Consider the following 11,140-nt stretch of genomic DNA (forward strand, 5'->3'; position numbering starts at 1 on the left):
CCCGCATGATTTTTAGAAGAACCAAGCATAAACTTTGAAGTCCCATTACAGGACTTGTCGGCAGAGCTTTTCAAAGCCATTGGTGGATTCCAGAGCCTGAATGATGGGCAGATGGGCATAATAATGCATTACTCGATCCTGAAATTCAACAAATCCCCACCCGCACGCCGGGATGCCCAAATGCGGAGCTAGCCTAAGTACCATTTTATAGCCGAGGGGCTTCCAGCAAGAAAGCAATAATAATTGTAACTTGAAAATTTCCATTGGCATCTTCAATTGAGATGCTGGAGATACTACATAAGGAGAGGGTAAATCAGGAGCCCGGGGCTGTTGCTTGGCAGAGGTCGAACCATGGTGCATTTACGTAGTGCGTGATGGCTTAATAGCGCCATTTGTACATAATCTTAAAGCTAGCGTGGCCTGCTAGAGTATCTGCAGCTACAGGCCCCTTTCAAAAAACATGAATGAAAGAAAGAGCCGAGGCGAGCGATGTCGTCTGGTGATTAGTTGTCCCCGGGTTGCCGATTGGCTGTTTTTATCCCCTGACCCCAACGCCAAGCAACACGCTAAAGTTTTAGCTCGGATAAATTAGCAGTGCCGCACTCGTATTACAATACTGCGCGCACCCCACCTGGCGGTGAGGGTGCGCGTCACAATTAGAACAATTGTCAGAATTAGAACAAATTCACACAACCAGCCTTCGTGAAGCTATTACCATCCACCATTATGCCGTATCGACCCAAAATTGACGAATCTCGTGTGGCTGAGGCTTGCGAAGCCGCCAGTCTCCTTGAAAACCCGAATTTGTCGCAAATCGCGAGGCAATATGGTGTTTCATATGGGGTATTGCGGGGACGCATCCGCCAGGGTAAACAGCCTCGTACAGCACCAAAACCTGAAAATCGAGCTCTTGATAATACTCAGGAGGAAGCCTTGATTCTGTGGATTGTAGAATTGAACAAATATCATATGCCAGTAACCCCGGCGTTGCTCCATGAGATGGCGCAGCTCTCGTTAGTTCGCGCAGGCTCAGATCATATCTTAGGCGATCGCTGGGCTTATCGCTTTATTAAGCGTTTGCCAGAGGATGTGAAACTATCGCCAGTGAAGCAGAGAACGAAGGAGTATAAGCGTATTAAGGCAGAGGACGCATGGAAGCTCGATGTGTGGTATATGAAGCTGAAAAATGTGATCAAAAAGAATACCCCAGCACGGTTGGTATACAACTTTGACGAATGTGGTTTCCAACCAGGAAAAGGCAAGAATCGAAAAGTGATAGGGCAGGAAGGAGGGCCTGATCTTGGAGAAAACGAGCATTCAGAGACTATTACTGCTCTAGAGTGTATTGCTGCAGATGGTTGGTTTATGGACCCGTTGTTCGTTTTCAAAGGTACCACCTTCCAAGAAGTTTGGTATGACAACAGCGAGGGCCTTCCACCACGTACACTTACAGCAGTCTCTCCAAATGGCTGGATTTCTGATGAACTACTTCTTGAGTGGCTTGGTCACTTCCAGGAAGCAACAAAAGAGCGAGTAGAACCTAATGAGAAGCGTATTATGATCTTTGATGGTCATAACTCTCATCTTACGGTTGAATTCCTCGAAAAATGTCAGGAATATGAGATTTTACCAATCGCATTTGAGCCTCATACAACTCATATATCTCAGCCTCTTGATGGCAAGCCTTTTTTGGCTTATAAACAGCATTTCAAGGTGGTTAATAATGAGATGTCGTACTTTGCAGGTATGCCGGCTGGTAAATCAGAGTTCTTGAGAGTCATCACCAGAGTACGCGCCCGTACTTTCAACACTCGAATTATCCGAGATTCGTTTAAAGAACGTGGTATTTTCCCAGTCAATGGCAAAGATATTGTTAAGAAGCTTCGTATGAAGCTTCCAATAAGTTCTGAGGACCTTGATATCGATACATCTCAGCTACGACTACACGGAGAAGAGCATACACCACCTCCTCCTGAACCTGGATCATCCAGTATTGAGAATTCACCTCCAAAATCAATACAAGCTGCCAAAAGGAATCATCGGAAGCTGGAGAAGCTATTCAGAAAAGAGAGAATATCCCCAAAGCTTCAGCGAGGGTTAAATCGAGTTCTGAAACATCAGGGTGTTATCATAGAACACGCAGCATTAACCAAAGATATTGTTCGTCGTATATCAGCTGCACGTCGTCCTCTACAACGCCAGTTTCACAAGCGACAGGTAAAGCCACTCTCTGGCTCTAATATACTGAGTGTACGTGATGCCAACTACTCAATTAAAGCCAGAAAGGAGAAGGAAGCAACAAAGGTCGCAAAACAAGCTGCAAAACGAATAGGCCACAAGCTCAACCAACCAACAGCAACAGAGGTTTCACAGGCAAAGCAGGCATCATTAGATGCGGAAAAAGCTGCCCGAGAGGGTGGATTACTTTTTTGGTTCGATTCAAATCCAGTGCGTTGAAAAACGTTGTAAATAGTTTCAATTTGTTCTAATTCTGACAATTGTTCTAATTGTGACGCGCACCCTCACCGCCAGGTGGGGTGCGCGCAGTATTGTAATACGAGTGCGGCACTGCTACTCGATAATTACTCGATAGAAACTGCAATCCATCGGCAATGATGACACAGACCCCGCAGCGTTATCTATCCATTACTCGATGGAAATTCGTATGAGAAGTTCACTGTCAGATTATTGTTAACAGGCGAACAACTCTGCCGATAAATCAAACCTTAACAAAGGCCTCATATCCTTTCCGCGGAGACCAAGTATAGCCCCAGAGAGACTATTGAAGGCTGAGACCGCTGACCACAAAAGGAGTTATGACGACTGAAGGGGGATCCTGCTTTAAGCCTCATGGGGGACCCGCTCATCTCAATCTTGATGAAATGATTTGGTACGAAATCATTCTGAATTGGCCAGAAGTTGTCTTAAATAGTGTCTTAGTATCCTGATGTTAAAATCATCCTCGAGCTTTTAATTGGGATTTAAAGGGCTGATTCTAGATTGGTAGTTGGCTACTTGTTTGCAGTTGGTACCTAATTCATTAGAAGTCGATACTGTATTTCTGGCAAATGGATCATGATTGACAAGTTGTTTGAAATTGATCTGAGCGATCAATTTGTCGCCCCAGATCTAGACTAATTAAACATTCTCCATGTGCTCCGCTCCTTCCACCCCCTGTTTCTTCAGTTCCAAATCGGATAGAGGTGACACTTCGTAAGGGATCTCGTTCCAAGACTTGCTAGTCAATGGAAGAGGGACGAGCGTAGCCAATATCCAGTATACTCCTGCTGAGACAATGAATCCGGTGAAATAGTTAAGGTTGTAAATATAGATGGCGCCAGCGGGAACATTTGCACCAACGACTCCGGCAAATCCAACAATATTGATCAAGATACCACAGAAGTAGGCGGCATAACCATGCCACGAAACCCCATATATACCGTAGTAAGGGCCATTCTTGTCTGCGCTATAGAGCTGTTCGATATCAAGATAACCCTTGCGGACCAAAAAGTAGTCACTAGCCATCACTCCGGCGATAGATGATAGGAAAACAGAATAGGCAGAGAGGTAGATAGTGAAGTTGTTCGAAGATGCAACCAGGGTCCACTAAGAAACAAGAATTATTAAAACATTTCCCAAACAAAACCACCATTTCGAACGTAACTCACAGGACACATGGCCAGACCAATAGCCGCACAGAAATAGCCACCCCTTCTAATCGTACAAAAACGAGGAAGAAGCGCAGTGAGGTTCGTACCAGCAGATACTGAATTAGCGGCGATATTCGTTCCTAACTGAGCCAATGCGAAGCCACTAGAAATAACGAAGATACCGAATCGTTCCGCCGAGGTTGCATTCTCTCAGGAACATCCCTAGCAAAGTTAACGGATTCCAGACCGGCTGATTAAAGATAACCGTTGACGAAGAGGAGACGATGATGCCAATAAATGATGTTATAGCAAAGCCGACTGGGATTGTTATAAGCTGTGGCCATAGAGCATCTTGTGGCTTTCGAGCGTAACGAGCGAAATCCGGATTGTTAATGACAAGGGCAGCGAAGTTCGCAATACAATTCATAATACTTTTGATAAACACCCATGCGAGAGTGCTACCTTGTACAGTATTGGATTGCGTGATGATTGGCCCCAGACCATGCGCACGAGCAATAGCCCAACCAAAGAATGCAAAGGCACAGGCCGGAGAAAAGTAAGCCTTTGGAGTATGTCAGCTCAAGCAAAATGCGAAGAAGTAGTGGCAGAAGAGAGAGATGGATTTACCTTCACGGTGAACAGATGTCGGATCTTGTAGATTGGGAACCATAGGGCAGGGAGCGAGCCCAGCCAGAACAAGAAGAAGCTCACGAACTGCTGAGTAGTCACACCTGCACCTGCAGGTATCGTATGGGCAGATTATTGTAGCTTGGCCAGATTGCCCGAATCATTAATGTGACACATTCACCTAGAAAATTTCCAAGGTTAGCATCAGTCACTACTAACTACTATCTACTACCAATGTGGCTCTTGATCCATGGATGACTAAGCGGCTCCAGTCGAAGAACATACCTCCAAGATATGTCTATGCAGGGACTTTTAGTTAGTATCATATTTTGAGTTAGAATGAGGGTGAAGAAGCTTACCTGTACTCCATACCATATGACCGCCATAGACGCGCGATTGAGGATGGGCCAGAAAGAACCCCAAATCCCAAAGGATGAACGATTCGCCACGGCAAATGGGATACGGTAAATCGAACCGATTCGGCCGAGCAAGCAGACAAAAAGGCCAGCAATGCTATACCCAATCCAGACGCATAGCCATGATTGCCACCAGGATAAGCCATCGACTATCATGGAGGACGAAATCATCCAGGTATTCTGAGGCTGAGGTTAGAGTGGTTTTTAAAAGCCCCAATGCACCCTCTATGCTAGGAAATCCGACCCGGTCGGATTTCTATCTTTTACTCAAAGCGCAATGGGAAGATACGCACAACGTTCAATGAATCTGCGATCCAAAAGGCAACGAAATTGAGCCATCTCCATTGACGGCGCTCTGGGTCGACTATTCGAAAAATTAAATTAGCATGCGAATTGCGAGTGAATATTTTATTATATTGAATATGAACATGAAAATGCGCGAGAGGTGGCGGTTTGTTGATTTGTATCTTCTTACCTGGCTTAAGGTCGTCATTTACCAACATGAGCTGGGCTGTTGAAAGCCCAGGCTCGGTGGGGGCTTGGATCTTTTCTATGGCTTTTCTAAACCGACCCATTTTGTTCGAGTTTGAGGTAGACAGATTTTCTAGAAATAAATAGGCAAGCAAAGGGGCATGGATTGAATCAAGAGTAACTGTTCAGGGTCGAATGAGATATCAGATCACTGCATCAACGACGATACCAGAAGAAAAGTCGAATGGACTGTTCAACTCTTATAGAAAACCTGACGGCTGGGTAGCCCAAGAACTCAATCCACGTCAAAAGATCCACAGTCTATGTTTAGAGTATAGATTGTCAAATAATTAGTCGGCATTCGCCAAAAAGCTATCTTTCTGAACTCTAACCCCAAAAGATTTTCCTGGCTTTGGGCTAGTTACAGGAATTGCTTTGTCGATCCGACCGTTCTACGGCCTATGGGAAGGCGACTCCACTAAAATACCCACCCCGGTATACGGAAAAAGGCGGGGTAAATACACCGATTCCGGGGACTACCTGTGAAACTGGGGAAGTGAAGAAGCCTGGACAATGGAGGCTAGCAGCCATTTCTCAACATTGATATAGTTACTTCATGTGATGCATGTAAAGACAGTGGCTCGCCACATCTGAAGGTCGAACTGTTGTATGATCCTTTCTCATCAGAGGCAGGCAAAAATAGTGTATACCCGCTCTTAGATACTTCAACCCAGTTTGTCAATTTTTTTTTCCTTTGGTAAGTGTCAAACACCCAATCTACAAGGTAGTTTGTTCTTCCGGCATCCCAGCTTCGGATTTTCTCAGCCCGATTCCATCCAGACTGCAATTAATCATGAAGGGCTTCCTCGAGACGACTTAGCTTCCCGCGGAGACCAGGAAGCACGTATCAATATGAGAGGTCGTGGCTACATAGTATTGTGGACTTGGCCCAGATCTTCGCCACTAAAAAGGAAGCACCGGGAGGAAGGTTTTAGGATAACCTGTATTTTGCCTAACAAAGCCTACCGTGAATGCTTTGAATAGGTAACCATCCCAGGATCGTAAGATGCCATATAATAACGCAAGACGATATCGCAAATCCGAGTTCTAATAATTGGGTCTCACATCACCTAGGCACATACGCATCGATATTGGTGGCCGTTGATTTAAAATTCATTACATTTACTAGCGTGTACATGGTTTCAGGGCATAGGAATGTCTGTCACCTCCTCGCCACCCATACGCATCATTAGCCTCCCGTGCTTCTCAGACGATAATTGAGGGTGGCCTAGCTACGCCCTACGTTTCAAGGTTAATTCTAAATGTCGACTGTAAAATATATCAAAAGGCTTCTAAATAAATTGCTGAGCAGTGCATATCGCTCATCTGAAGTTGATGGTAGCGCGTAGATTAATATACAGTGCGTAGCTAGATCCCAGCTAGGCTTCTAGTGGCCAGTTCAAGTTTTGCACAGGCGGCCATTTTCAAGTTCCGTCCACGCCTCCGATCCAACCGCGGTCCTGGCGTAGAAAATGCCGTTGGGGTCATATTTGGCCTTGATTTTCTCGAGCCTGGCATAATTCTTGCCATAGAAGACTTGCTGGAAATCGGGCTGGCGGAAGTCACCCTATCAAAAAGGAAAGATTGTTAGTACATATCCTCTAGTTATTACGGCTAAAACGGGACCTTGAATGGGATCATACCTCGTTCATATATGCACCAGAGTCCGGGGACAGCGCTCGTAGTCGGGGGATAAAGTCATCAGTCATCTGGCGCTGTCGCTCCAGCATCAGAGCGGGATCATCCCACACCCACGGTGTGGTGAGGGTGGTATCGATGAGCGCCTCACGCCAGGCAGGCAGGACGGCATTATAGACGTCCCCCGAGACGTTCTTGGCGACATTTAGGCCAACTCCAATGAAGGTGCCGCCGTTCTCAGTGATGTAGCGGTAGGCGTTTACCAGGGCCTTGTTGTTTTTCTGGACTACGGACCGTGGCACCAGCCACCCGCCATACTGAGCTGTCCCAACCTCGATGGTGCCTTGCATGTCCTTGAACTGGCTATAGTAGCTGTCGTACTGACTGGCCGCCTTAGTGTACTCAATGCCAAGCTTTTCCAGACCTTTCAAAAAAGGATTGAGCATCTGCTCCAGTTTCGCGACAGGGATATTCGGCGCGGTGATTGGAGAGATCATAAAGCTGGTGTTGGTGTAGTACCAAACGCTCATGGCGCCAGCGTCCACGATCTGGGGAAGATACGTGTTGTAGAGCTCTACACCGCGGTAAAAAGTATCCTGCGTGATGTTCGCATTGGTGTAGGTCAGGTTAAATCCAGACACAGGGGTACCCGGATGTGCCTTGGAAGTCAGTGAATAAACGATACCATAGGTACCGGCGCCACCACCACCGAGGGCCCAGAAAATGTCGGAGTACTTGTTATCGCGAGTGGCCGTGATGAAGTTTCCTCTTCCATCAATGACCTCCCACTTGAGGACTTGGTCAGCACCGAGGCCATAGCGAGATGCAAGGGCCGAGTGGCCACCACCCTGGGTATAGCCACCAGCTAAGCCAACGGTAGGACATTCACCTCCCACAACCTGGAGGCCGTTGGCATCGGCAATCTCGTACGCTTCGAACCCCTGAATTCCAGCACCCATGGTAATGGCCTTGCCGCTGTAATGCGCATCCTTGTACGAGTGGAGCTCTAAGTCCTTGAGGTGGTGCGTCCAGATCGCGAGAGCACCCGCGCCTGTGGATCTGCCATTGTAGTCGTGGCCTGTGTTCCGAATGACCAGACGGATGTTATACTTGGTCGCAAATTTCACGGCTCTGGAAATCTGCGTTGGGGTTGTGACATTCACGCTGTATTGCACATAGTTGCCGATGGTGCATGGCTTCGAGACAGGGTGGAAGGGATCACATGTGCCATTCGCAAAGAACGGGGCCATGACCGAAGAGGATGATTGATAGCTGCGGGGACAATTGATCAGCTCTTGACTTCAATATGGAATGTGGGGTATGCAGGACGACGTACTGTTCCTCTGGTAATAACCATCCATCCTTCAAGACCTCGCACGTCTCGGCATTGTAGTTCGGAGCATGACAGGGTACACCAAGCGGGACAGTCTTCACGAGACGTCCGTCAATGGTCTTATTGAATTGCGACCAGACATTATCCGATGGCCAGCATGCATCGCTAGGGAAGCAACGGCATACGGACGAGGCTGATGCCAGTGGCACCGCCAGCAACCAAGAAACAAACGCTGCACGAGAAAACATCAGTGTGCGATTGGCTAATTGAACATGTAAGTTTACCAGATACTTCCCTTCGGAACTTAAGTATTAAGATCTCATCCAGGGGGAGGGGAGAGGAGGTCGAATCTCGCTTAGGAGATGGAAGGTCGGCGAGGTGATTGCAGCTAATGCACGCTTTAGCTGGGGTCGCGTCAATTGGCCAGTCTAGCCCTTAAAACGGCCCCTGGGGTCCCAAGCTCCCGGATATACCGAGGCCACAGGGCTACCGAGCCGGTCAAATTTATTAAATTGCAATGAAGTCGGCCAAATAAATAGATTAATACCGAAAGGTCTAACCAAGCTCGCAAGCGAGCCAGGCCGGGTTCGTAGTTTCTACGCCCGATGCAGTACGGAGTTTCTTTGTCCAATTCGTATTTATCACAGACTCACAGCGGACCTGAAGGTTTAACTAGATGGGTCCGATCTAACTGAACGGGAGCCGGCCCGCAGGTCCGGGATTTGGAGGCCATGAGGCCGGAAAGTCGAACAGAGTTGTTTGGCCTCCTACCTCGCTCCGGGCGCACAGGGGAATTGAGCAAAATCCCGCGAGAGAGGTAGCATTCAACATAAGAATTCCACAGGATCTGAATCCCTGTCACGGCAGACCCAATAATGAAACTAATTATTCCGCACGAATCTTGGCCCTGGGTCATGTGCGCATTCATTGTACTGCAGTCTGCATTTACTCCATACCTGGTCGATTACTTTGAGAATAAGAAAGATCATACCCCCTGTTAGGGCCCCATTCTTGCTGGATTCCTTTCAGTAGAGCAATTATCTTACCATGGGTTGGGTATATAACCTCCAACACGCAGATCCTAAGAGCTCGATCCCGGAAGTGATCGCGATCTGCTTAGTGTTCTCCATTTTCTCTCTACTGGCCGTTTGTCTCCGATTCTATGTTCGAGTGCGGAGCAAACGTCTGCCATGGTATGACGATTATGCCGCACTGGCCAGCTCTCTCTTGACACTCGCATATGCAGGAATCGCGGTGGCTCGTGAGTCGTTCGTCGATCTATGGATCCAGAATAGCTGGGGAATCGAGTCGTGGTTTCTAACTCTTCTTATTCAGAAACACGATGGGGTCAAGGCCTGACGGTAGCGTACTTTCCGCCGGAGAATGTCATAACTTTTAGCAAGGTGGGTGGTCACTGTGTGACGATGTGCTGGTTGACTTGGCTAGCTAACTTGACTTCATTCTTCACAGATCCAATATGCAGGCGGCCCAGTCTACTGCCTCGATGTGCTAGGGTTCAAGGTGGCCTTGCTGACTTCCTATCTACGCATTGCAGGCGTGGTCAAACTATACCGCAAGATTATTATCGCAGCGATCATTCTCTGCGTGGTCAATCAATTAGTTTTTGCCTTTATCATCTCCATCTCGTGCATACCGGCAAGTGATCCTACGCGTCGCCACTCCACACCAAAATGAAAGACGTCTTCGCTAACGTGCAGACCTTGCTTAGGTGGCCAAACAATGGGACACGTCGCTGAAAGGCCATTGCATCCAAACCCAGCCATTCTATTTTGCCTTGGGCGGCACCAGTATTGCCCTAGATTTCATAATTATCGCCCTCCCCCTCCCGGTCCTGTGGAAGTTGCAACTTCGAACCAAGCAGAAGGTGTTCTTGGCTGCTTTGTTCGCGCTCGGATTCTTCGTCACAATTGTCCAATTTATTCGCATCTTCACAGTGAAAGACCTGAAGACATACACCGACAGCAAAAACATTGTTCTTTGGTCGTTGGTGGAGGTCAGTCTCGGGGTAAGTCCACTCTTCATAGCTGATCTCTGGTCATTGCGCACGGCTTCACGGAAACTAAACATAGAAACTTGCTCAGGTCGTTGTCTGTTGCATTCCCACCTACGGCCCGCTTTTCAAGGCGTTCGCATCCAATATAAGCTCTTATCGGAACCGTTCGTATCAGCTCGGCTCGATGCCACCAGAGTCTCGCACTGCACCGGCAAATTCCCGCCGCAGAAGCAGGTTCGATACAATTCCGGACCCAGAAGGAAATACAGTGACTGTGATTGGATCCGGGAACGGAAAGACTTTGAAGGATACGGACAGCGAAGAGCATATACTCTCCGGGGATGATAATCTCAAGGTCTATGTAACTTCAGAGATTTCTGTTCGCGAAGCCTGATTGATTGAACCCGATTAGATTGATGTGGGATACTGTGTGAGCGAGGCGTCCAGCGTTTGAAAAATTGAGAGATTTCCTACTACAATCCTTACCTGGTACAAGTTATAGAGGGGAATATTAACAACCATTCATCTCTTTTTTGTATTAGGTACTGATATTAAAAGTCCAACAAGCATTTTCTAGATACTCGAATGCACATAATCTAAAATATGTTTGAGTCATAACCGTTCAATTTCAAAAGGACTCGGAAATTATGTACCTAGGTAGTAGTAGTAGCAGCCTTGGAACTAGTACTAGTAACTATTCAAGCACTCGGGCTGTCCACGGGTACTACCACCACCTTGTTTAGTATCTGCTCACGCTTCCCGAGGTCCAGTCCAGTTCAAGTTGTCAGGTGTTGCAACGGCTTTCACAACGTTTTCTTAATCTCCCCTTTAATATATTCTTAATATACAGCTAACTCCGCTTTAAATTTGAACTTGAACTTGCAGTTTGAACAATTAGACCGAAGTGTGGAGCCAGTTAATATATATATCT

At 47.1% G+C, this 11,140-nt stretch overlaps 4 protein-coding genes across 4 annotated transcripts; 2 read left to right on the forward strand and 2 right to left on the reverse strand.

The window, feature by feature from the left end:
- Positions 1-726: 726 nt before the first annotated feature.
- N7509_010277 (transposase) lies at positions 727-2,457 on the forward strand (the record flags this gene model as incomplete). The annotated part of the gene is made up of 1 exon (XM_056634914.1): positions 727-2,457. One exon carries the CDS (start codon positions 727-729, stop codon positions 2,455-2,457), a length of 1,731 nt encoding a protein of 576 aa, XP_056485534.1.
- A 681-nt stretch (positions 2,458-3,138) lies between these two features.
- N7509_010278 (nucleobase cation symporter-1 family protein) lies at positions 3,139-5,268 on the reverse strand (the record flags this gene model as incomplete). Its single annotated transcript, XM_056634915.1, is given in 9 exon segments — positions 3,139-3,606; positions 3,669-3,813; positions 3,833-4,212; positions 4,278-4,364; positions 4,382-4,458; positions 4,497-4,575; positions 4,637-4,873; positions 4,987-5,057; positions 5,169-5,268. The coding sequence occupies 9 exon segments, from the start codon at positions 5,266-5,268 to the stop codon at positions 3,139-3,141; spliced, it is 1,644 nt and encodes a 547-aa protein (XP_056485535.1).
- A 1,355-nt stretch (positions 5,269-6,623) lies between these two features.
- On the reverse strand, positions 6,624-8,443 carry N7509_010279 (CAZyme family AA7; the record flags this gene model as incomplete). Its single annotated transcript, XM_056634916.1, has 3 exons — positions 6,624-6,791; positions 6,868-8,134; positions 8,199-8,443. The coding sequence occupies 3 exons, from the start codon at positions 8,441-8,443 to the stop codon at positions 6,624-6,626; spliced, it is 1,680 nt and encodes a 559-aa protein (XP_056485536.1).
- A 799-nt stretch (positions 8,444-9,242) lies between these two features.
- Positions 9,243-10,603, forward strand: N7509_010280 (uncharacterized protein; the record flags this gene model as incomplete). Its single annotated transcript, XM_056634917.1, has 5 exons — positions 9,243-9,456; positions 9,531-9,598; positions 9,666-9,851; positions 9,925-10,221; positions 10,298-10,603. The coding sequence occupies 5 exons, from the start codon at positions 9,243-9,245 to the stop codon at positions 10,601-10,603; spliced, it is 1,071 nt and encodes a 356-aa protein (XP_056485537.1).
- Between the last annotated feature and the right edge of the window lie 537 nt (positions 10,604-11,140).

Source organism: Penicillium cosmopolitanum (genome assembly GCF_028827165.1).
Source record: "Penicillium cosmopolitanum strain IBT 29677 chromosome Unknown utg000009l:1.0-9042332.0:1.0-9050551.0, whole genome shotgun sequence".
Taxonomy (NCBI): domain Eukaryota; kingdom Fungi; phylum Ascomycota; class Eurotiomycetes; order Eurotiales; family Aspergillaceae; genus Penicillium; species Penicillium cosmopolitanum.